The following is a 26253-nucleotide window of genomic DNA, read 5'->3' on the forward strand; positions in this document are numbered from 1 at the left end:
TCTTGGTTATTGTGTTTTCAGTTCTAATATTCCCATTTGGTTCTTAGTTGTATATTTGATGGTTTTTTTCCTGAGACTTTTAATCCTTCCATTAGTCCCTGCCACATCTTAGCAATATTTGGAGTGTTTTGGATAAAGGAATGGTCTTATTGCGAGAAGAACATCCAGAGCTTGATGACCAGTAGCCAGGATCCACTTGAGACTTCGTAGCTCGCATGTTGCTGGGATAACTAAGGAGTTAGGGAACGTGGGGTGGTTGGGAAGGAAGCAAGAGGAAAAAGCTTTATTACTTCTCAAGTCTTTCCAGAATCCTACTTTTTAACCATGTATCTATAATTCCTAAATTTTATTCTTAATGAAAATACTGACTCAGAGTGCTATGGCTCAGTGACATTTCTCAAAATCCTGTGTTGACGTTACCAGGCCTGTAACACAGGGTCCCTCCTATAAACAGTTTTCAATCATTATAAGATAGCTTAGCAATCTTGATAAAAGGGGAAAATATAAGATCCAGAGATACATTCATAGGAAATTACTTAGAATCAATAGATAGCAGAATATTACTATAGTTTCACTTTAAATCTTCTAATATATTATTCTAATATAGCATAAACTTGTTTATATTTCTTATGTCTCCTGAATACAAATGCCATATAAATATCATTAGTTTGGATTGGCTACAGTTGTATCAACACAGAAACTAAACTATAAACAAAAGAGACAAGTATCTTCTTTAAAAATATATCGCTTTTAAAATTAATGTCTTTGTTTTTAAGCAAAATGTTAGAAATGTTAATACTTTCAAGGGTGTTAAGTATAGAAATATGTGTCTATTTTACTTTGTGTCCTTTCTTACCTTTTTCAGAGATATTGGAGAAGATATTCCACTAGAAAACAGTTTCTGAAGCTGAAATATTACTCAATTATCCTGCAATCTAGGATAAGAATGATCATTGCTGTTGCTTCTTACAAACGATACCTTTGGGCTGCAGTTACAATTCAGAGGCATTGGCGTGCTTGTTTAAGAAGAAAGCAGGATCAACAGAGATATGAAATGCTAAGATCATCAACCCTTATGATCCAGTCTGCGTTCAGAAGATGGAGGCAACGTAAAATGCAGTTACAAACAGAAGCTGCAGTAACACTGCAAAGAGCTTTTAGAGAGCGGTGTGTCAGGAAACAGGTTAAAGAAGAGAAAGCTGCCATGGTCATACAATCCTGGTACAGGATGCAGAGAGAATTACGGAAATACATTCATATTAGATCTTGTGTTGTCATCATTCAGACAAGATTTCGGTGCTTTCAAGCCCAAAAGTTATATAAAAGGAAAAAAGAGTCTATCCTGTCTCTCCAGAAGTACTACAAAGCATATCTGAAAGGAAAGGTTGAGCGCACCAGCTATTTGCAGAAACGGGCTGCAGCCATCCGACTACAGGCCGCTTTCAGGGGAATGAAAGCTCGTAATTTACGCAAACAGATCACTGCCGCTTGTGTCTTTCAGTCATACTGGAGAATGAGACAGGACAGACTTCGATTTCTAAACCTTCAGAAAAATATTATCAGATTGCAGGCACACATAAGGAAGCATCAACAATTACAGAAATATAAGAAGATGAAGAAAGCTGCCCTTGTAATTCAGTTTCATTTTCGAGCTTACATTTCAGCCAAGAAAGTTCTAGCTTCTTACCAGAAGACACGATCTGCTGTCATTGTTCTGCAGTCTGCATATAGAGGAATGCAGGCCAGGAAAAAGTTTATTCACATCCTCACATCTGTTATAAGGATTCAATCATATTACAGGGCTTATGTTTCCAGAAAAAAATTTCTGAGGCTAAAAAATGCTGCAGTGAAGTTACAATCCATTGTCAAGATGAAGCAAACTCGTAAACAATATTTACATTTAAGAGCAGCTGCACTAAAGAGAGAAGATCACTTGCGGGCATCTTGCATCAAACTGCAAGCTTTTGTCAGAGGGTACCTGGTTCGAAAGCAAGTGAGGTTGCAGAGAAAAGCTGCTGTTTCACTACAGTCTCATTTCAGGATGAGAAAGATGCGCCTGTACTACCTGAAAATCTATGAAGCAACTGTTATCATTCAGAGTTACTATCGTGCATACAAAGCGCAGGTCAATCAGAGGAAGAACTTCTTGCAAGTCAAAAGAGCAGTTATCTGCTTGCAGGCCATTTACAGAGGTTATAAGGTACGCCAGCTAATCAAACAACAATCTGCAGCTGCTCTTAAAATTCAAACTGCTTTTAGAGGCTACAGTAAGAGGATGAAATATCAATCTGTGCTTCAGTCTACTCTCAAGATTCAGAGATGGTACAGGACACACAAGACTCTTTCTGACATAAGAACACATTTTTTAAAGACAAGGGCAGCTGTGATTTCTCTACAGTCCGCTTACCGTGGCTGGAAAGTTCGGAAGCAGATCAGAAGGGAACATCAAGCTGCAGTGAAGATTCAGTCTGCTTTCAGAATGGCCAAGGCCCAGAAAGAGTTCGGGTTGTTAAAAACGGCAGCATCCATCATCCAGCAACATCTGAGAGCGTGGGCTGCAGGGAGGAGGGAACGGATGGAGTACGCTGCGCTCCGCCTTGCAGCAGTGATGCTCCAGTCCACGTGGAGGGGCAGAGCAGTGAGAAGACAGGTTCAGAAGCAACACAAATGCACTGTCCTCATACAGTCGTGCTACCGAATGTACGTGCAGCGAAATAAGTGGAAAACCATGAAAAAAGCGGCTTGTCTGATTCAAATGTACTATCGGGCTTACAGTACTGGGAGAAAACAGCATCATTTGTATTTGAAAACCAAAGCAGCAGCAGTAATCCTACAGTCAGCTTACCGAGGTATGAGAGTGAGGAAAAAAATAAAGGAGCATCACAAGGCGGCAGCCGCTATACAATCTAGTTACAGAGCTTACCAAACCAAAAAGAAGTACGCCACCTACAGAGCATCAGCTGTTATAATTCAGAGGTGGTATCGAGATACTAAAATTGCAAACTGTCAGCGTAAGGAATATCTTACTTTAAAGAAGGCGGCTGTGAAAATCCAAGCTGTTTATAGAGGTGTTACAGTAAGAAGACAGACTCAGCACATGCACACAGCAGCCACTCTTATTAAAGCCATGTTTAAAATGCAGCAATCAAGGAGGCGATATCATCAAATGAGAACAGCAGCCGTCATAATTCAGGTAAGGTACAGAGCATATCATCAGGGTAGAACTCAACGTGCAAAGTACCTGACAACTTTGAAAGCTGTTACCATTCTCCAGGCCAGTTTCAGAGGAGGACGAGTTAGACAGACCCTGAGAAGGATGCAGACTGCAGCAACACTCATCCAGTCCCACTACAGAAGACACAGACGACAAGCTTATTTTAATAAGTTGAAGAAGGTGACAAGAATGGTGCAGCAAAAGTACCGGGCAGTGAGGGAAAGGAACATACAATTTCAAAGGTATAACAAACTGAGACATTCCGTAATCTGCATTCAGGCTGCTTTTAGGGGGATGGAAGCTAGAAGACACTTAAAAGTCATGCACTCAGCCGCCACTATGACTCAGAGGAGATTTAGGACTCTGATGATGAGAAGGAGATTCCTGTCTCTCAGGAATACCGCTGTGTGGATTCAGAGAAAATATCGTGCTAATGTTTGTGCAAAGCATTGCTTACAACAGTTACTACGGTTACAAAAGGCAGCCCTCAAAATCCAGTCCTGGTACAGAGGGTGGGTGGTGAGGAAGAAGGTGCAAGAGATGCACCGGGCTGCTACCATTCTCCAGGCGGCTTTCAGAAGGCACCGTGCACGTGTGAGATACCAGGCCTGGAGGCGCGCCTCGCGGGTCATCCAGCAGCGATACCGGGCAAGCAGGGCCGAACTGCTGCAGAGGCAGCTCTACCTCCAGCAAAGACACTCTGCTGTGGTCCTCCAGGCTGCATTTAGGGGTATGCAAACCAGAAGACATTTGAAAAAGATGCATGCCTCTGCAACCCTGATTCAGAGCAGGTTTAGATCTTTAGTGATGAGGAAAAGGTTCCTTTCCCTCAAGAAAGCTGCTATTTTTGTTCAGAGGAAATATCGAGCCACCATTTGTGCCAAACATCACTTGCACCAATTCTTGGAGTTACAGAAGGCAGTCATTACAATCCAGCCATCTTACCGAAGGCTGATGGTAAAGAAGAAGTTACAGGTGACGCACAGGGCTGCAGCCCTCATCCAGGCCACTTTCAGAATGCACAGAACACACCTTACCTTTCAGACCTGGAAACACGCCTCGATTCTCATTCAGCAACATTACCGAGCATACAGAGCTGCAAAATTGCAAAGAGAGCATTATGTCCAACAAAGGCATTCTGCAGTGGTCATTCAGGCTGCCTATAAGGGGATGAAAGCAAGACAGCTTTTAAGGGAAAAGCACAGAGCTGCTGTCATAATACAAAGCACATACAGAATGTACAGACAGTACTTTTTCTACCAAAAGCTTCAGTGGGCTACAAAAGTAATACAAGAAAGATATAGAGCCAATAAAAAGAAAGTTCTTCAACACAATGTACTCAAGAAAGCAGCAACCTGTGTCCAAGCAGACTTTCAGGATATGATTATAAGGAGAGAGATTCAGGAAAAGCAGCATCAGGCTGCCATTACTCTTCAGAAGCATTTTAGAGCCTTTAAAACTAGGAAGCACCATCTCCACTTTAGAGCAAAGGTAGTTTTTGTTCAAAGTAGGTACAGAACACTAGTTGCAGTGCAAACCCAGGCAGTCATTTGTATACAGTCTTATTACAGAGGCTTTAAGGCACGAAGGGATATCCAACTCATGCACCTGGCTGCCACCCGAATTCAGTCATTCTACCGAATGTACAGGGCCAGAGTGGATTATCAGGCAAAGAAAATGGCAATTGTTGTTATACAGAATTATTACAGGTCATATGCCAGAGTAAAAATGGAAAGAAAAAATTTTTTCGCCATTCAGAAATCTGTAAGACCTATTCAGGCTGCTTTTAGCGGCGTGAAAGTTAGACAGAAATTTAAAAACATGCCCGAAGAAAAAATGGCAATCCCTGCTGCCCAATCTGCATTCTGCTGTCACAGAACTGAAACTCAGTATGACGCTGGCCAAAGCCCAGCACTTATGGTTCAAAGGCGGTGTAAAGCTTCTCTGGTTGGTCCCTTACAGGAAGCCGAGTATCATTCTGAAAGAAAGGCTGCAGGAACAATTCAAAAAGCTTTTCGTAAAATGGTCACAAGATTGGAAAAGCACAAGCGTGCTGCCGTGCGAATTCAGTCCTTCCTTCAGATGGCTGTGTATCGAAGAAGATTCATTCAGCAGCAGAGGGCGGCTATCGCTTTACAGCGGTATTTCAGGAGAAGGCAAACCAGAAAACAGTTTTTATTGGATGGAGAAGCAGCAGTCGTTTTACAAAATTGCCACAGAGCCTTTTTGTCTGCAAAACGTCAAAGAGAAGTTTATTTACAAATAAGAAGCAGTGTTATCGTTATTCAAGCTAGAATGGAAGGATTTATACAGAAACGGAAGTTTCAGAAAATTAAAGATAGCACCATAAAAATCCAGGTATTTATATATTGAAAAAAATAAAGCTTTCATTCTTTCTTTGACCAGTATTTCTTAGAATTTATAAAATGAGCTTAAGCAGGTTGTAAAGATTAATACTTAGTTTACGTGGCCTTTTCATTTACCTTCCAAAATGGAACATTTTTGAGGTTGGGCAAAGGGTGCCAAAAATAATTCACCGAAGACGGCACAGAACTGGGATTGTTCTGAGTGTGACACCCTAAGCTTGTTGCAACTATGGTTGCACAGTTAAAAGCAGAGACCTTGAGACCATCAGGCTGCAGCTGGCAGCTGTGAGCAGATATTGTTTTGAGAACCGCTGGTGGTGTCCTTGAGTCTGATACAGTTCAATTTCTCAGTGATGTAGGAACATGTCTGAAACCACATCCACAATGGCCACCCGGCTCCACTGTGGATGACTGAACCACAGTTAATCCATTTTGATTTTTAAATGCATTCTTTTCTTTAATGGTTAAAGCAGATACACAATATATGTTTAATAGGCCACAAAAGAGGCTGCTCTAGTTAACATAAAGTTCAAATTAAATCCTGTATTAGCCAGAATGACCTGCCCATACCTCAGTGTATGGAAATTTCTTCATGATAATTCAGAATGAGAAATGTGTGTTGCTGGGAATGCAGAGAAGAGAAACCTAAGCTAGTCCCTGTGATTTAAATTGAGATGTTAAGCTGAAGGACGAACTGGAAACAGCCAAATAAAATGTATGGAAGGAGTATTCCAGCTGTAGGAGGTAACACGGAGTTCAAAAATGAGAGAGAACAGGTGTGCAGTAAAGGGTGACCTGCGACCAGGATGCGATCCATGGAGTGAGATGTGGGCAGCTGTGTAAGACAGAAAAAGTTTAGTCTTTATCCTCTGGACTAAAAGAAGTTCTAGAGGAGTTTAAGTAGGAGAAGACCAGAATCATAGTTTATTTTTTAAAAATTGCTCAGATGGGATTTCCCTGGCGGTCCAGTGGTTAGGACTCAGCCCTTTCACTGCCATGGCCCGGGTTTAATCCCTGGTCACAGAGGTAAGATCTCCCAAGCCATGTGGTGCAACCGAAAACAAACAAACACATTACTCAGGCAGGGATGTGGAAGATGGACTGAACTGGATGCCGGGCGGCTAGCCAGGAGACTGCAGGCAGTAAGTCAGGGAAAGTGAACCACCGTTTAGCAGAGGGCAGTGACAGCAGGATTGTCAGGGTCATTGTGAGTGGAGCATGGGATTGGCCTTGTATAGAGCGTAAACAAGGAGCCAAGCCATCTTTATGGCTGAGGTGACTCAGCAGATTGTACCCTTCGCTGACGTGGGAACAACGGGAGGAGCAGGTCTGGGGCCCGATGAGCTCGGCCTGGGGTACGTGAAGCTGACGTGACCACCACGCGTCCAGCGGGGCAGTTACTATGTTTGCTGTAATTTGGACAGCAGTATGGATTTCGGAATTTGACTTCTACGTTGTTGGCATACACTAATAACTGAACTTGTGGGAGATAGGGGATCACTTAGGGAGAATGCATGAAGTCGGCAAAAGAAGAGGGCCCAGGACTGGAGCCCTAAAGAGTATCAAAATTCAGGGGTGCTGAGAGGAGAAGCCAACATATGGTATTAAGAGGGAACGAAGAAAGCTAAAGATTGTGATATAAAGAAGCCAAGGGTTGAGGGAGGAGGAAAGGAGCGCCCAAGTTCCAGACGCTGCCAGGAGTCAAGGACTGGTGGGGGTCAAGTGCATGTGTTAGTTGGGGTTATGTTAGAAAAATAACAATCTTAGGAAAATTCAACTGTTCTTTCTTTCTTTTTTTTTTTTTTTTTTAGTAATTAGTTGTTGGGTTTTGGGGTCTTTTTTTAATTATTTATTTTTGGCTACATTGGGTCTTTGTTGTTGCACAGGGGCTTTCTCTAGTTGCTGCGAGCAGGGGCTACTCTTCGTTGCGGTGCGTGGGCTTCTCATTGCGCTGGCTTCTCTTGTTGCAGAGCACGGGCTCTAGGCGTGCGGGCTTCAGTAGCTGTGGCTCGCGGGCTCAGTAGTTGTGGCTTGTGGGCTCTAGAGCGCAGGCTCAGTAGCTGTGGTGCACAGGCTTAGTTGCTCTGTGGCATGTGGGATCTTCCCGGACTAGGGCTCGAACCCATGTCCCATGCATTGGCAGGCGGATTCTTAACCACTGCGCCACCAGGGAAGCCCTGTTTTTTCTTTTATATAACTAAATTATAAAAGTGCATGTTGCACATCTAGTTTTTAACACATACCAACCAGTGGTCTTAAACTTTAGCACACATTGAAATCACTTTGGAATCTTTAAAAATACTGATAACCTGGCTTCCACTATGAATACTACTATGTTGGTATTCGGTTTTGTTTACATAAAAACCATATAGAAATACTCTGAGTTAAGGACATCACAAGAGTTAAGTCTGACCATATATATCATTCTTGCCTGTCAACTGAATTTAGAGCCTGATCCCCATGTTAGGTGGAGCTATTGTATTTGCTGTAGGTGTTTTGAAGTCAGATAGACTCAGGTTCAAATCTTGACTCTATCACTTACTGGCTATGTGGTAACAAGTCTCTTGATGTTAATTTCTCTTTTGTATAGAGATCTTAATAATCATCTCACAAGGTATTTATAAGGATTAAATAAGATATGTCTGTCACTTATTACCTGTGACATCAACAAGTAATTTTACTGGTGTCAGTTCCTCTGGGCCTGCATTGTTTTCATCTCTAAATTAGAGATAATAGTATTACCTACCTATGTTACTGTAAAGAATTATGGTGCTTAGTATAGCGCTAAGCACTTAAGAAGTTGTAGCTGTTACTTAAGCTTTTAGTCAGCCACAAGGTTGCCAAAGTCGGAAAATCTGGTGGTCTTCAGGTAGATGGATGCCCTCAGGATTCTGCAACAGGCTGGACCCAGAACCCAGGATGTGTCTGCAGTGGGTGGGGAGGGCAGTGGGAAGAATTCCCGTCCCTTCCCTGGAATTGGAGGCATCAGTGTGTTCATTTCCTTTCGTTCCTTCACGTGGACTGAGAAGGTGAGGGCAGTGCACACACCTGGCTTCCCAGGCTTTGCGTGCATCTTACAATTTAAATACTTTTCAGGGTTGTATTGGGTTTAGCCAGCAGCCAGCCGCAGGGTATGTGCTGAAGCAGGTAGTAGGAGGTCACAGGTCAGCCCGCTGTTCTCAGAGGGCTCACGTCCGGAGTGAGCGAGTCCCACAGAGGAGCTGGGGTGTGACTGCATTTCTGCAGTTGATACTGTCTGCTTGACCTTATATTAACTGTTAACAATACTGAGTCTTCCAGTTTACAAAAAAAAATTAGACATCTCATTGCATATTTGTTATGTTTATATGTTTAATAGACTGTGTGGAGGAGACATAAAGCCAGGAAATATTTACGTGAAGTGAAAGCTGCCTGCAAGATTCAAGCCTGGTACAGATGTTGGAAAGCACGTAAAGAGTATCTGGCTGTGTTAAGAGCTGTTAGAATCATTCAGGGTTGCTTCTGTACCAAACTGCAGAGAAGACGGTAAATGTGTCAGCTGCGTGGGCGAGAGTGTGTGTGTGGGGGGTGTGTGGGGTGTGTGTGCACACACGTGCGCATGTGCCGTAACCAAGTCTGTGTGTCAAGTAGTACTGCTTGTTGGGTTTTCTTTTAAATAGTTGCTATGCTTAATTTGTATGGTTTGCTGGTGTTTTCTGCAATAATGTAACAAAATTATCTCTGAGACTGTCTTATTTTTTGAGATACAGCCTTGATGGTATAATCCAGGAGAAAATATTAAACTTGATTAACTCAGGTTCATAAGGATAAGGGTAGGGACTGAGGATGGGAAGTTAATAAAATGATCTAGTAAGTCTTGTTTTCCTTGTTAGTGCAGGGGTCCATTCTGTTTGTTGATTTAGCTCCTGGCAACATTTGTTTTCTTATGCTTTTTTTTTTCTTTGTATTAACTCCTGTACTCTTTATCCTTAATGACGAAGACCTAATTACCAACTTATCTATGTTACTCATATTTCCCTATTCCTAGTTCATTTCTTTTAAACACATTTTCAGTAGTTCTTACCAGATAGTCTATATTATTTTTTTATTTCATAGTGTAAGAATTTTTTCTTCAGTTCCCAGAATTGATGAGTTATTATATCAGTGATGGTTTTAAAGATCGTTTTAGGAGAGCACACTAGTGTTACAAGCGTTTCTTGATCAATTCCATGGGCAGAGTCAGGGCTTAACAAATAAAAAGATAATTGCTGCTCTCAGCTATTAAGGACCAGTATCCAGCTTTTCCAGTTGATATTCAGCCTTACTTTCTAGGAAAGGTGGCGACATGACATAGGTTAATCTCTCTCCCTTTTCCACAGGATCGTGAACAGATGAAAGAGCCTGCCGATTCTTAATTGTTATCACTGCTATGTTGACGCCTAAAGTTTAATCTCTAGCCCTCACATTTAAAATTTTTCTCCAGTTCTGTTTACAGAATATTCCTTTTAAAATCTTTTGATGATGCCATCTTTCCTTTCAAACAAGTGTTTGTTTCTTATTTGCCTGATGCCACTCCACCCTCCCAGGCTGTCTTCTCAGCCACACCTGTCTGCTCAAAGAGTCGCTCACAGTGTGGACTCAGACTTTATTCTCTACCATTTTTTCTACCACCTCCCCTTTATCTAGGCTTTGTCTAGATCTAGCTAATCCTACTTTCTTCTGATCCTGTTCAGAATTTTTTTGTCATTCTAGAACTTAATATTTCTTGACCACTGAAATATTGCCAATTGTAAAACTTCTTTTGCATTGTGTTACTGTGTGTGTGTGTGTGTGTGTGTGTGTGTGTGTGTGTTTGTAAAGTTCTGATTGCTAGAACCTAAGTATGAATTATCCTTTTCTACTTTTTTAATTCTCTCATTGCCTTTCTTATATTTTCTTCTCCTCTAGTAATTATAGGGTGCGGGCAATGAATACTTACTAAATGAGTTAATTTGAAATTGCTTTCCAATAATCACTTTTTAGGTTTTTGAACGTGAGAGCATCAACAATCATCATTCAGAGAACATGGAGAGCTGTACTTTCTGGAAGAACAGCTCATGAGCAATTCTTAATGACAAAAGTAGGTGTAAAAAAAACAGTTCATATATAAAGAACTACTTTAGAAAACAAAAAATGATTTAAAGATCTAACTATACATTTGCTTTAAACACATCATTGCAGTCAATTAAAAATTATATTCACTTGGGCTTCCCTGGTGGCAGTGGTTGAGAGTCCGCCTGCCGATGCAGGGGACACGGGTTCGTGCCCCGGTCCGGGAAGATCCCACATGCTGCGGAGCGGCTGGGCCCGTGAGCCATGGCTGCTGAGCCTGCGCGTCAGCAGCCTGTGCTCCGCAATGGGAGAGGCCACAACAGCGAGAGGCCCGCGTACCGCAAAAAAAAAAAATTATATTCACTCATAAAAATACTATTTGTATTTTTGTTTGTGTATCTGTTTTTATAACATATTCTCAGACCCAATTTGAAGTGATTTATTTGAAGAAAGTCGTAATAGATGTAGCATATCCTGTCTGTATGAGTCAACACATACTCTTTAAGCCACATTTGGTAATCTATTTAAAATATTTAACATTGGTTCTAGAACAATGGTGGTACCTATGGTCTTATTAAAGAAATCAAAATTAAAATTTTACTTATAAATTTTGATGTTCATATTCACTATGTATGATTATATACACACTATTATTATTACACCTTCTATTATATATTTACTAACTAATCGGATCCTCATGATAACTCTGTGAGGTAGCTATTATCAGCATTCCCATTTTACGGATGAGTAAACTGAGGTCTGGAGAGATAAAGGGGTTTGCTCAAGGTGACTCAGCTAGTAGGTGGGGGGTCTATGTTGTAAAACAAACCTAGTTTTCGTTTCAATCCAGATGCTTTATGTGTCTTGGAATTTGATTGTCAGGATGTTCTAGAATTGAGGAATCTAAGATGTGCTGGGAGTACACTGGTTCTCGAAGCAGCAGACAACTTCCCTCACAGCTGCTTACAATGCCCATTCTGTTCTGTAGAGTGTAGCTAGCTTTTGTATTAAATGCATTTGTCCTGTAGTAATACTAGTCCTTTGCTCATTCACAATGAAAAGTATCAAGAGGAAGGGAGGGAAAAAGCACCAGGTATCTATGGTCCCTGGTTTGCACCTTCATAAAAGCTTCATTTTTAGCTGTAGCCCTCTGTGGGTTTCAAAATCTGTGAAATATGACATTCTTAAACTAAAAATGTAAAAAAAAAAAATCATAATTATACCATGTTATTTTTCATTGAGAAATTCCAGAACCTCCAGTGGGTTGAACTATTATTTCTATCTATTAGTGTCACTTGCAAATTTTTCCTTATAGAGATATCAAGCTGCTTGTTTGATCCAAGCAAATTTCAGAGGATATAAAGGAAGGCAGGTCTTTCTCCAGCAGAAATCAGCTGCTTTGATCATACAAAGATACATACGAGCCAGGAAGACTGGGAAGTGTGAAAGGATAAAATATGTTGAATTAAAAAAATCTACAGTTGTTCTACAAGCACTGGTGCGTGGTTGGTTAGTAAGAAAAAGGGTAAGTATTTTTATGTAGGATATCTCAGTTTTATGAAGTGGAAATACCTGATGTTAAATTGTGTTAAGAAATTTGAGATTTTGGAGAATAATTTCAGAACTGATATAACCATTAACTAGAATTTATTCAGCTTCTGAAGAGCCCCTTGTAACAAGATCACTGGTTGCCATAGATTTTTGTTCTATGATCCTATTTCCCATAGATGCTCACCAAAAATGCAAAATAACTTTTCTCGTGTAATAAATCTTAACAAAGGAACTGAAGTATGAGGAGGGCTCCACACGTGAAGGAGTTTTTTTTTTTAAGTTTTTAACATCTTTATTGGAGTATAATTGCTTTACAATGGTGTGTTAGTTTCTGCTTTATAACAGAGTGAATCAGCTATACACATACATACATCCCCATATCTCCTCCCTCTTGTGTCTCCCTCCCACCCTCCCTATCCCACCCCTCTAGGTGGTCACAAAGCACCGAGCTGATCTCCCTGTGCTATGCTGCTGCTTCCCACTAGCTATTTTACTTTTGGTAGTGTATATAAGTCCATGCCACTCTCTCACTTTGTCCCAGCTTCCCCTTCCCCCTCCCCATGTCCTCAGGAGGTTGTTATTCAAGTCACCTTTTGCTACCACCAAGCAACTCTCTCAGGGGCTGTAGGACCATTCCGTTACACCTCCAGCAGGAGAGAATCCTCCCTAGAGAATTCTTGACGTTCTGGGCATCCAGTACATGAAGCAGTGGTAAACAGAAAATAATTAAATTAAAGGAGAAATCTTTTGTGTTTTGTTCAGAGTATAAATTGAAACTCTGAAGGCCAAAGGCCCCTCCCTGGAGGGAGCTTCTGCTGCAGAAGTCTTGTGCTGGATGTGGCGAGACCACTACTGGAGAGGTCGGATCAAATGTTTGTCTGATTTAACGTCACCATCTTCAACGGTTCTGCTTGGAGCTCTCTAACCCTTTCTTAGTTTACTATTCCTAGACTTCTCCCATTATAATTAGTACCTTCAAAGCCTTATCTAGCTGCCCTTGGGTAGTCTAGTTAAATTTTTGAGTGAAGTGCCCAAATATAATTGTGCTTTCTATACCCTCAGTTAGGGGTTACACCATTGAAAGTATTGTATAGTAAAGGAGTATAATTACTTCAGGTTACAATGTAGATAATTTTAATAGTTACAAGTTAGTTTACTGTTGCTAATTTATATAATTTGGTATTAAGGATATACAAAAATAAACGTTGGTTGATTGTCTTAAGAGTCAACTATTTGGTTGGTAATATTTTTTTCTCCTTAGATTTTAGAACAGAGAGCCAAAATTAGGCTTCTTCACTTCTCAGCAGCTGCCTTTTATCACCTGTCTGCTCTTAGAATTCAAAGAGCGTACAGACTTCACAGGGCTCTGAAGAATACTGATAATAAACAGGTTAACTCAGCCATCCGTATTCAGGTTAGCTTTTCCTTCGCAGTAAAACTATGACGTAACTTTTGTTTGAAACTTTTTTAGTATTTCATAAACAATTTCCAAATACCCCTGCTAAAGTTATGTGGTATTTAGCTTTTGCCATGTAGCCGTCAGGGTGGTTGGCCGGCTTAGAGGTGAGTCGCGTTTTATGGCTCAGGACTAAGGCTGTGGGTTATCCTCTGGCGCATTGTACGCATTCACCCCTCATGTAGCGACACCCAGGGCACCTGTCTCTCTCTCGACCTCCTTGCCAACCCGTGACATTACAAGACTTTGTGATTTTGTCATTTTGATAAATGGCAAATTATATCTCATATTTGGTTTGGATTTCCTATGATTGCTAGCAATTCTAAAAAATCTTTCCTCTGTGTTGGTTATTCAAATTCTTATCTGTGTATGGTATGCTTTAAAAATTTTTTTTTCCAAATACTTTGCTCATTTTTCTGTTGAGTGTTTTATTTTTCTTAATGATTATAGGAGTTCTTTATGTATTCTGGATAAGAATCCTGTTTGTACAGTATATGTTAATATACTTACATATAAAATATTGAGTAAAGAAACAAATTGAAGAATAATATACAGCTTGATAAGATTTATATCAATTATGAAATGAGGAATATGTTGTGCAGGGTTAAATTCTCAGACACACACACACACACACACACACACACACACACACACACACACACACACACACACACACTTACACCCACTGTGGCCTGGAATTTTCTGCACCAACTAGAGTGGAAATGTAATGCCACTGGGAAGGGTTGAAAGATATTTCAATAAATGTTCTATTTATTTCATTAAGAAACCTGAAGTAAAAAAACTGTTCATATGTTTTAAACAGAGATGGTTTCGAGCAAGATTACAGCATAAGAGGTTTCTTCAGAAACATCGCTTCATAAAAATTCAGAATGAAGCTCAAGAACGTGTGAGCCAGCAAAATAGGGCTGCATCAGTAATACAGAAAGCCGTATGCCGTTTTCTCCTCCGTAAAAAGCAGGAAAAATTTAATAATAGAATCACTAAAATTCAGGTAACTGAAAATATTATGATTTTAGTTCAAGACTTTGGTTTGCAATTCATCTACACGATATATAACATTTTATTGAATTTTATTTTTATTTATTTATTTTATTTCTTGGCTGCACCTCACTGCTTGCGGGATATTAGTTCCCCAACCAGGGATTGAACCCGGGCCACAGCAGTGAAAGCGCCGAGTCCTAACCACTGGACCGCCAGGGAATCCCCAATAACTAACATTTTAAAAAGCACAGTCATGCTCATTTTAAAAAGCTGAGATTGGCCAATAGAATAATTCATATGCACTATGCTACCATAATTTCATTGTTAAGCCCTTTATTTTTGCATTCCATAGAGGAAGTTGATGATTGAAAGATGCAAAAACATTTTTACCTTTTGAATCGATTTAGCTGTCTTTGGCCAGAGAATGATGCTTTAACTTACATACAGGAATATTATATGTATTTCTTCCTAGAAAAATTGCTTTTGCTATTTATTAGAACCTGAATTGAAGTTGTAGTTGCAAAGTTGCAAAGATCACATCATATAATTTTACTGAAAACATTTACTTTGTGAAAGTAGATGTAGATGTTAAGTCCACAACATCAGAGGTTGTAATCTTAAAGTTACTGGTTTGTCTCTTTAAGGCGTTATGGAGAGGATATTCTTGGAGGAAGAAAAACGACTGTACAAAAATTAAAGCCATTCGACAGAGACTTCAGTGTGTTAACAGGGAGATTCGAGAAGAAAACAAGCTCTACCACAGAACCGCACTTGCCCTACACTATCTCCTGACATACAAGTACCTTTCCGCTATTCTTGAGGCTCTAAAGCACCTGGGTTAGTTTGTTTTAACAATATCTTGTATAAGATTAGAAATGCGTTTTTACCCTTGAGTCGTACAAAGAATATAATAATACGATACTGACTTTGTTGCTGTGAATGTATCTCTTTTCCCCCCCCCCTCAGAGGTAGTTACTGGACTGTCTTCACTTTGCTGTGAGAATATGGCCCAGAGTGGAGCAATTTCTAAAATATTTGTCTTGATCCGAAGCTGTAACCGTAGTGTCCCTTGTATGGAGGTCATCGGATATGCTGTGCAGGTCTTGCTTAACGTCGCCAAGGTAGTTTCCGTCTTGATAATGAAGAGTTCCTTGGTCAAGAAACCTCCCCCAGCAAGTGAGGTTTATGCTTGCTCATCACTAGAACTCAGATCTCCGAGTTAAATGTCATTTACTATGTGCCAGAGTCTTCAGGGGGGAATGTTTACTCTGTTAACATAACTGTACATAGAAACCATAATTTTTTATGATTTATTTCTCCTGTTTTTATAATATTAATAACAGCAAGTTAGTTAAGGCCTTACTAACTATATGCTAGTTCTCTTCATGCATCATTTAATTTAGTCCTCCCATTCATCCTCTAAGGTGGTTCTTATGGTATTATCCTTCCCATTTTGTAGTGAAGGGATAATCATCTTTACAGGAGGTAAGGTCCTTGCCCGAGGACCAGCGTGTGGTCAGTGGTGGAGGGTTCATGTCCATCTCCCTCCGGAGCTTGACAGCCTGTACACTGCGCTGTATCAGAACAGCAGAACCTCTTCTAATCACGTCTGGCTTCCTTTTTGGTTGGTGTTTCTAAAGTACTGGGTTGGCCAAAATGTGCCTTCGGTTTTTAAGTGAAAATAAAAGACACATTTTTCATTTTCACCAAGAACTTTATCGAACAGCGTATTCACCCTTTTGTTCCACTACCTTCTGCCATTTTTCAGGCAACTTCATTATTCCGTCTTCCCAAAACTTTTTATCTTTTTGAGCAAAGGACTGTTCCAGGTGCCTTTTACAGTCTTCCAGGGAATTGAAATTTTTTCCATTAAGAGAATTTTGTAAAGACCAAAATAAATGGGAATCCGAAGATGCAACGTCTGGTGAATGCAACGTCTGGCGGATGAATCAGAACTTCCCAGCCAAGCTGACAGTTTTTGCCCGGTCATCAAAGAAACATGCGGTCTTGCGTTATCTTCATGGAAGATTATGTGTTTTCTGTTGACTAATTCTAGATGCTTTTCGTCGAGTGCTGCTTTCAGTTCTAATTGGGAGCAGTACTTCTTGGAATTAGTCGTTTGGTTTTCTGGAAGGAGCTCATAATAGAGGACTCCCTTCCAATCCCACCATATATACAACATCGTCTTCTTTGGATGAAGACTGGCCTTTGGTGCGGTTGGTGGTGGTTCATTTCACTTGCCTCACGATCTCTTCCATTCCACATTATTGTACAGTATCCACTTTTCATCACCCATCACAATTTGTTTTAAAAATGGAACGTTTTCATTACATTTAAGTAGAGAATTGCATGCGGAAATAGGGTCAAGAAGGTTTTCTTCACTTACCTTAATGTGGAACCTAAACATCAAAGCGATTCACGTAACCAAGCTGGTGCAGATGATTTTCAGCGCTTCATTTGGATATTTTGAGTATGTCGGCTATCTCCCACGTGTTATAACACTGATTGTTCTCAATTAATGTCTCGATTTGATCACTATCAATTTCAACTGGTCTCCCCGACCGTGGGGCATCGTCCAGCAAGAAATCTCCAGGACAAAACTTCACAAACTACTTTTGACACGTTTGATCCGTCACAGCACCTTCTCCATGCACTGCACAAATCTTTTTTGGCATTTCGGTTACATTTTTACCTTTCTTGAAATAATAAAGCAGAATATGCTGAAAATGTTGCTTTTTTTCTTCCATCTTCAATATTAAAATAACTACACAAAACTTCATCAATTTTGATTAGTCTTTTTTTAAATGCACACTGATATGACAGCTGCCATATACAATCTAACAAAATTGTTTTGAATGAAGTTAAAGACAACTGATGCTACTAGATCCATCTTACGGAAAAAACCGAACGAACCTTTTGGCCAGCCCAGTATCTGTGTTTATTATAATTTGTAACTTGGTTCTGTTCTCTTCCAGTGTGAGAAAACGACTTCAGCAGTTTACGATGTAGAAAACTGTGTAGATACACTGCTGGAGCTTCTGCAAATGTACCAAGAAAAGCCCGGTGACAAAGTTGCAGACAAGAGTAGAAGCATTTTCACAAAAACTTGTTGTTTGTTAGCTGTTTTACTGAAGAGGACAAATCGAGCTTCTGTAAGTACTCATCAGTTTTTTTCCTTTGAGGTTATCTTTACATGTTCTTAAGTCCAAGACTTCTAAGCAGTTATCACAACTTAAATAGGGCTTTGCGTGTGTTCACACCAGCTCTTTGTGCTGATATGAGTTGTTTCTTATGTGTCAGAGAAGCTGAATTCTAGAAGTAGAATTTATCACAGCCCTAGGAGCAACCAGCTCCCATGTACTTGAGAGAAGCAACAGCTGTCCCAGCAAGGTAGAAATTCAGATGTGCACAACTCCTCACCCCCTGCTGTGACATAAAGACGTGACAAGCGTTTCTCCGGTAGGCCTCTGAGCATCCTCTCCAGGAGTTACAGTCAGCAGGGGTGACTGCAGGCCATGATAGGACTGTGGCCTTTATCCTGAGAACAGCGGGAAACCACTGAAGGATTTTAAGCAAGGAGATATGTTCCAGTTTAAGTTTTGTTTTTTTTTTTTTTTTTTTTTTTTTTTTTTTACAGCCAACAAAAGCAAAAATAGACAAATGGGACTACATCAAATTAAAGAACTTCTGCACAGTAAAGGAGATAAAGGAGATAGAGTGAAAAGGAAACCTAGAGAGTGGGATAAAATATCTCCCGCGTCTCCTGCATCGGCAGGCGGACTCTCAAGCACTGCGCCACCAGGGAAGCCCTCAGTTTAAGTTTTAACATCACTTTGGCTGCTGGTCGAAGAATGGATTTGGGAGATCGTGTGGGTATAGGGAGACCATTAAGGAAAGAGGCAAGTGTAGACACGCAGTGGTCTGGGCAAGAGACTGTACTTGACCTGGGGTCGCATCAGGCAGAGGTAAGTGGGTAACACTGGAAACTTTAAGAAGGTAAAATTTGGGGCTTCCCTGGTGGCACACTGGTTGAGAATCTGCCTGCCAATGCAGGGGACACGGGTTCGAGCCCTGGTCTGGGAGGACCCCACATGCCGTGGAGCAGCTAGGCCCGTGAACCACAACTACTGAGCCTGTGCATCTGGAGCCTGTGCTCCGCAACAAGAGAGGCCGCGATAGTGAGAGGCCCGCGCACCGCGATGAAGAGTGGCCCCCGCTTGCCACAACTAGAGAAAGCCCTCGCACAGAAACGAAGACCCAACACAGCCAAAAATAATTAATTAATTAATAAACTCCTACCCACAACATCTTCTTAAAAAAAAAAAAAAATGAAGGTAAAATTCACAGGACTTGGTAACCACGTATAATAGGTATATTGACTTTAATGTTTGCTTTTTTATTTAGTATGGAGTTAAGTGTACAATTTTTGAATATTTGCCTTCTTCATAATTGTCTTATAAATTCATAATTTAAACCAATCTAACTGCTGAACTTGGAGAGCTCGGCTTTTTATTGTTAAAAGCTCTTAATTTATTGCATAGTGTTTGTATACTGTGATTGATTTTGCTAGCATAGAAGGGATACAGAATTCTTATTAGTTTAATAAATGCACATGTTCTTTTGTAGGATGTTCGAAGTAGGTCCAAAGTTGTTGACCGTATTTATAGTCTCTACAAACTTACAGCTCATAAACATAAAGTGAATACTGAAAGAATCCTTTGTAAACAAAAGAAGAAATCTTCTATGAGCATTTCCTTTATTCCAGAAACACCTGTAAGAACCAGAATGGTTTCAAGGTGAGCAGTAAATGTACCCTATAGTTTTGTGTCACCATTCATTCATTCATCCACTTAGCAAACATTTATTGAGCACCTACTATGAACAAGAGACTGTGCTTGACAATGGAGAAACAGCATGTGAACAAGAAGAAAATCTTTGGTAAATATAAAGGAGACGATCTCAGCAGTTAATGAAGTAATAACACTGCAGCCAAGAGTATTTAGTAGTTATTGGGTAAATTCCTGGTTCTAACAAGGTATGTGCTAAGGCTGATAATTAGCTCCTAATAAGCTTTGCCGTATCATTTTTTTCCCTTCCATGTAGGACAAGCTGCACTACTGGGGAGCTGGCGAAGGTCTCTGGTGGCCAAAACATCAGCCTCCAACTCCTTGCATAATCACCCGATGCCTGAAAATTCTCCTCCTAGAGAAGTTCTTTTTGACCTTGTATTAGTTACCGAGAGCTGCTGTAACAGATTAGCACAAACTTAGTGGCCTTAAACACCAGTAACTTATTCTCTCACAGTTCTTGAAACTGGAAGTTTGAAATGAAGGTGCCAGCAGGGCCTCACCTGGTCTGAGGCTCTGGGGTGGAATCCTTCCCTGGCTCGTCTAGTTTCTGGCAGCTAAGTGTCCTTGGCTTGCTGCTGGATAGCTCTGTCCTCCGCCTAAGTCTTCACAGGGCTTCTTCTCCCTCTCCCTCCTCTGTGTCGCTTGTAAGGACATTCGTTGTTGCTCTCTGGTTCTGGGCAGAAGAAACAGTCTAGAGATAAAAATTAGGGAAATGGTCTAGAGATATAAATTAGATGCAGGAGTCATTAGAACCCCTCCCTCTCTCTGCCTCTCGCTCCTTCCTTTCTATGACTGGACAATTGTCTACTAGGTATAAATCCTGCACCACCGACAATACACTATTTCTTGACCTGGGTTATACAGCAGTTAGCTTCGTAATTACTCATAATTGTAAACTGTATAATAGTTGTGAATTGGTTTTGTTTTTGCATGTTTCACAGTATAACATAAACATAGTCTCTGCTTAAAATTTATTAATGGGAACTATTTCTACATATGGTTTTCATGTAAGGACTTGGCATATTATAATATGAACTACGTTGTAAAACTATTAACATATGAATGAACAGGTTCTTTTTTTTTTTCCTTTTGACATAAGCAAGTTTTCTGAGGTAAAACTCCCAACAGTATAAATGTACCCTTTATTTAGGTATGCAATTCAATGAGTTTGGACAAATGTATACAGTTGTGAAAGCACTACCACTGAGATAAAATATTTCTGTCACAACAAAGTTCCCTTGTGCCCCCTTGCAGTCAGTTCTCTCCCATTAACCCCTAGGTTCTGGAAACTATTGATGTGATTTCAGTACCTTTAGTTTTGCCTTTTCTGCTTTGTCCCGTAAATGGAATCATACAGAGGTAGCTCCTTGTGACGGGACTCTTACTTAGCGTAATGCTCTTGAGGTTCATCCATGTCGATGCATGGCTTAGATTGCATCTCTTCCTTCACAGACTGCTGTTCCACGGTAGGGGTATATATACCCGCTCTGCTTGACCACCCCCCAATTCATAGATGTTCGGAATTTTCACTGGAAAGAACAGGAAGACGGAAGTGCATAGAGTGGTAGGGATTCATGTGAGGAAGGTGGATGTGATGCCGTTTCCTCAGTGAAGGAGATTATAAACGTTAGCTCAGAAGCAGATGGCGGACGGTGTGGAGGGGACACTTGGGAGGAAGAAAAGAGTCATCTTGGGGAAAGAGGAAGGAAGCAATTTCTAGGTAATTTCAATCATTGGCATAAAATCAGCCAGCCTGGTTGTGCAGGTTTTCTTTAGCAACATCCAGCTGTGCAGGAATGGAGAAGGCAGATACCTGGATTCAAATTGGAATCCACATAGAGCTTTCCAGTTGCATGCAACAGGGAAGAGCGACAATGGCGTTAATGGCATTTGCAATGGAGATTATACTGAGGGACCCAAGCTAGATGGGAGGGAAAGGAGACCAGCATTGTGCTGGGTGACAGGCACATGCTGAGGTCCCCTGAAGTGGACACCACAGTGGGAGGAAGCTGTGAGCCGTGGAAGTATTAAGGCAAAGGGCGTGGATGAATCCCAAGTGGTGGTTCGTGCTGGAAGGCTCAGACTGAGCAGTCGGTGGCCGGGCACTTTCTGAGGGTGACAGCGGCTGTCTTGTGATTGTGTGGTGTGACGGGGGGTGTGCTGAGTGGACCCAAAGGAAAGGGGGCAGAAACGGAGAGGTGAGGGGTTGGCTCTTTAGCTACAAGGCTGCTGAAGTTCTGAGATGGGGCAGGAGTTGAGGGAAGACCAGGAACCAGGTTTACAGACCAAACACTGGGGTTTGGTAGCTGACTAGCCTGAGCTTCAAAGGAGCCGGGATCATCCTTCAGGGAAGATGGAGAGAAATAGTCTAAAGTCGTAAACGGCGATAACATGAAGCCTCCCACCTGCATGAGGGCCTGTGAGGGAGGTGATGCGTCCAGGAGGGACCACATTTCAGTTAAGACAAAGCGATGGATGTGAGTCTTCTAAGAGAGGAACTGGATTAATGCAAGGTTTTTATTCTTCTCACAGACTTAAACCGGATTGGGTGTTGAAAAGAGATAACTTGGAAGAAATCATGAATCCTCTGAAAGCTATTCAAATGGTGATGGACACACTTGGCATTCCTTATTAGCAAAGGCAAACGTCTCAGTATGTACAGGAAAAGAAATAGGAAAGCTGATCACACGTGTGGAAAGTGCTTTTGGCTTGCTTTGTACAACTTTTAAAATCTGACTTTGTATTAAAGTTAAAAAGAGGTATGTAACAAATAAACGTTTTATATTCTTTGTTTCTTTAATAGCTTTATGCAGATAACAAACTAATGTCATGACATGATTGCAACACTGTTATCTATGTCTGTCGTCTTAAAATATTATATTAGTTTGAATATAATCATATTCCTAAGGGGAAAAGATTAGCTTATTATTCCTGTTTTATAGGTAAATTGAGGCACTTATCTAAAACAAATGTTGAAAATTTAAGATTCTGCCAACTCACGTAGAAGTGAGGATAAAATAATCCCACAAGTGCCATAGACAGCACCCCTGTTTCCTGACTGACAGGACCATCAAGGTGGGCAAATGAGCCGCTCTGAGGAAATTAGACAAATTCAGCCTACCCCTTCATATATTAAAAACTCCTGACTTTGAACTGAGTGGGGCTGCAATTCGACCTGGGAAGAGCAAGGTATTGCTTGTAGTAGAAACTCATTGTCTAGTCACTGAGCACAGACCTGAAGATGACTCAAGTGTCGAAACATGACTTGTTATTTTCAGTAGCTTTGGGTCACTGTTACCAATACTGAACCAGTGTGATTCCAGAGCCACAGAAGGCTAATTCCAGTGGCTGTTTGCAGTCTGATCGGGTCCCAAAGACTCTAGCTATGGGGGCCAGGACAGTTTTAAAGTGCTTGAAATAAATCAGTAGTAGCTAGAAATGGAGAGACCATTTAACTACTTAACTTTATTATTTTGTTGGAATGAGGATTAAACCTAGTCAGAGACTGTTGAGATTTGGTTAGAATAAAGACCATATTGACATATTAAAGAATATATTGAAAGTAACTAGAAATTTTTAGAATTTTTTTTTTTCTTCCAATGAAGTGTTTGAAGTTTGGAGAACTCTTGTTACTTAGAATATGCCAAATACTATAGTTTTTGTTGACTCTCCCAAATGGTTTGTTTTTCTCTTTCATTTAACAGAATTTTAGTGTAAGCAATTTATTTACTTGGTAAATTATACCACTAGGATATAATCAACATAAAATGTTATTGGTGTTAATTTCCTCTAAGATGGTTATAACCAATTAGTATTTGCACAAGAAATATTTCTATGAAGTTATACGTGAAAGGTGATTTCCAGATGTTCAAAGTTTTTCTATTGTTGGAACTCAGACTAAAAATTTTTAAATTTTACATAATATTCTATTTTCATGTGAAGGATATTCCTCTTAAATGTATGTGATAAATCCATATCAGGATTCTAAGGCTTCCTGAAGGCTGGAAGGCGTGTGTGTGTGTGTGTGTGGTTGGTTGGAAGGAATGGTTGAGAGGTAATTAAGCCTTTTTCTTTAGAAGTTGCTGTTTTCTACAGAGAGACTACATTGTATTAAAGAAGGAATATAAATACATTAACTCCAATCTAGTTCTGTGTTAGGTGAGTTTATTACTGGTGAAGTTAGGTGAATTTTATTCACCTTCTTGTCTGTAATTAACCCAGATTTCCAGTAGATGTCATTATAACCACAGAGTGTCATTTTTAATTTAGTGGGGTTTTTTGGTTGTTTTGGTTTGGTTTTGGTTTTGGTTTTTTTTTTTTTTTTTTTTTTTTTTTCCTTGCGTTATGCGGGCCTCTCACTGTTGTGGCCTCTCCCATTTGCGGAGCACAGGCTCCGGACGCGCAGGCCCAGCGGCCATGGCTCACGGGCCCAGCCGCTCCGCGGCATGTGGGATCCTCCCGAAACGGGGCACGAACCCGCGTCTCCTGCATCGGCAGGCGGACTCTCAAGCACTGCGCCACCAGGGAAGCCCTTGGTTTTGGTTTTTTTGGCCGTGTTGCAAGCTATGTGGGATCTTAGTTCAGTTCCCAACCAGGGATTGAACCCGTGCCCCCTGCAGTGGAAGCGCAGAGTCTTAACCACTGGACCGCCAGGAAAGTACCTAATTTAGTTTTAAATGTATACATATATAAAGTTACATAGTTATGATTTTCACCAAAAAAATAAAAATCCATACTTTTACAACCTTGGAAAATTTTATCTATCCCTAATATAGCTTGTTACCCATACCATATTTTGGCTTAATGCTTGAGAGGAAGAAATTCACATTGTACAGTCTGTTATGCAAACTTGTTGAATTTTTCTCAATAGGTGACTTTTTTCCCCAGGTTTATTATCTTTATAACTTCTAATTTTTCATTGTAGCAATGAAAGCCTAGTACATTTAAAAATCTTTGCGGATTAAGAAAATACTGTCTTGGATTACTTTTTGCTAGTAGCTAAGCTTGCTAACAGGCTTGCTTTTAATTTTAATATTGTTCAGCTGCCACTGTTTCTTGGTATAAAGAAAGAGTGATAAACTATTGTAGTTCTGCTTTCAACAAAGGAAGAATTCCAATGAAAATACTTTGCTTATAACCTCTTCACAGGAGGTAAGAGTAATGCAGATGAATATTTATTTACAATTTACATTTGAGGGCGTGTGTATTTGTGGGTGTGTGTAAAAATTTCCAACCTATGTAAAGGAAGAAGAAAGTAGTCCAAAATCCTGCTTATTTCAATAAATACTTATGGAGGTCTACATAAAGTAGTGCATCTGCATCTTGCATAAATTATGGACCCTTTTTCTCTCCAATTTTACAGAAGCCTATTTCAGAAACCAGTCTTAGAGAGTAGAGTTTTATTCTATGAATAATATTCCATTATTACTGCAGATAACTTTTTTTTTTTTTTTTTTTTGCGGTACACGGGCCTCTCACTGCTGTGGCCTCTCCCGTTGCGGAGCACAGGCTCCGGACGCGCAGGCTCAGCAGCCATGGCTCACGGGCCCAGCCGCTCCGTGGCATGTGGGATGTTCCCAGACCGGGGCACGAACCCGTGTCCCCTATATCGGCAGGCGGACTCTCAACCACTGCGCCACCAGGGAAGCCTCTGCAGATAACTTTTGTATTTGGAATAGTGATGGTTTATTTTGAATTATCTAAATGAGACCAAAATGAAACTTGATCTAAACTTTGCCCTTGCTTTGCCAAAGCATCATTAATTTTCATGCCTGCTCAACATTGTTGGAGTATTAGAAACAGGCTCTTCTTGCCGTCAGTAATTGTGATTGATCTTTATTGAGGTACATTTGAAGAACAGTCCGGTGACATTTATATTCACCTTAACAATGCTATTAAAGACATAGGTTACTCAGTGTCTTCCTTCTACTGTCACTCTCTCTCTGAGGCTGTCTGGGTTCCATGGCCGCTTTCCTATAAGACCATTCAATTCCATCATGTATGTTTCTATCTGCTCTAAAATAAGTGCTGACCTACTGGACAGGTAGCAGTGATCTGCTTCCCTCACACCCAGGCAGCTTTCAAGTGAAAGTCCATCCTGATTTGTAGCCTCGCTGTCAGCGTGCAGGTGTTTGCTCTTCAACAACCTCCGTGAGTGTGTCTGGACCACATTCTTCTATTTGTATATCACATAATTTTGTCTTGTATCCTAGACATATTGAATGTTATAATGTGGAGACTCTGGATTCTCTTCTAGTCCTCCAAAAAATAACGTTTTTAACAACTTGGTGGGCTCAAGCTGAACACTGATTTTGGGGTGGCAGCTCAAATCTTATTTCAATTATTTTTTATTCTTATCTGAGTTACTCTGAATTTGCCCAATACATAGATATCCAAGAGTCATTTGGAAATTTATGTAGAATTTACACACGAAATTTGGGGCCCTCTCTTTGCTCTCACTAGTCTGATCTACCCGTCCGCCTCCGTTCTCAGTGGATGTGACTGCCCCACACCCGCTTCACTGGTACCTCTGGCTAGAATGCTGTGGGCTTTTTCTTTTAGTCCAAGGTTTAACTCCATTGCAAACGTGTTGACTGCAGACCTCTCTCAGGCAGTAACCTGTAAAAATGGGTTAGTGCCGGAGAGAGCTAGCTCCATTACCCTCTTTCAGCTGAATCCTCCCATCCACAATCTGCTATTTTCCATTCTGCTGTGCATCCATGTATTTGGTTTTCTGTTTGGGGT

General features: G+C 40.6%; 1 protein-coding gene across 2 annotated transcripts in view; it reads left to right on the forward strand.

Annotated features, from left to right (window-relative positions):
- The window catches only part of ASPM (assembly factor for spindle microtubules), a 67676-nt gene extending 45336 nt beyond the window's left edge, over nt 1–22340 (forward strand). The window contains exons 18-28 of one of the 2 annotated variants that reach the window (XM_007459663.1): nt 866–5572; nt 8939–9105; nt 10582–10678; nt 11966–12175; nt 13463–13615; nt 14481–14669; nt 15304–15496; nt 15626–15780; nt 17635–17811; nt 19286–19455; nt 22042–22297. In XM_007459663.1, coding sequence (XP_007459725.1) covers nt 866–5572; nt 8939–9105; nt 10582–10678; nt 11966–12175; nt 13463–13615; nt 14481–14669; nt 15304–15496; nt 15626–15780; nt 17635–17811; nt 19286–19455; nt 22042–22144 — 6321 coding nt within the window. In that variant the 3' untranslated portion in view covers nt 22145–22297. Of the gene's footprint in view, nt 1–865; nt 5573–8938; nt 9106–10581; nt 10679–11965; nt 12176–13462; nt 13616–14480; nt 14670–15303; nt 15497–15625; nt 15781–17634; nt 17812–19285; nt 19456–22041 lie in introns of both variants that reach the window. The other variant, XM_007459664.1, reaches the window with a different exon arrangement.
- Nucleotides 22341–26253: the final 3913 nt, after the last annotated feature.

The sequence above is a fragment of the Lipotes vexillifer genome, unplaced genomic scaffold (assembly GCF_000442215.2).
Source record: "Lipotes vexillifer unplaced genomic scaffold, Lipotes_vexillifer_v1.1 scaffold830, whole genome shotgun sequence".
NCBI lineage: Eukaryota > Metazoa > Chordata > Mammalia > Artiodactyla > Lipotidae > Lipotes > Lipotes vexillifer.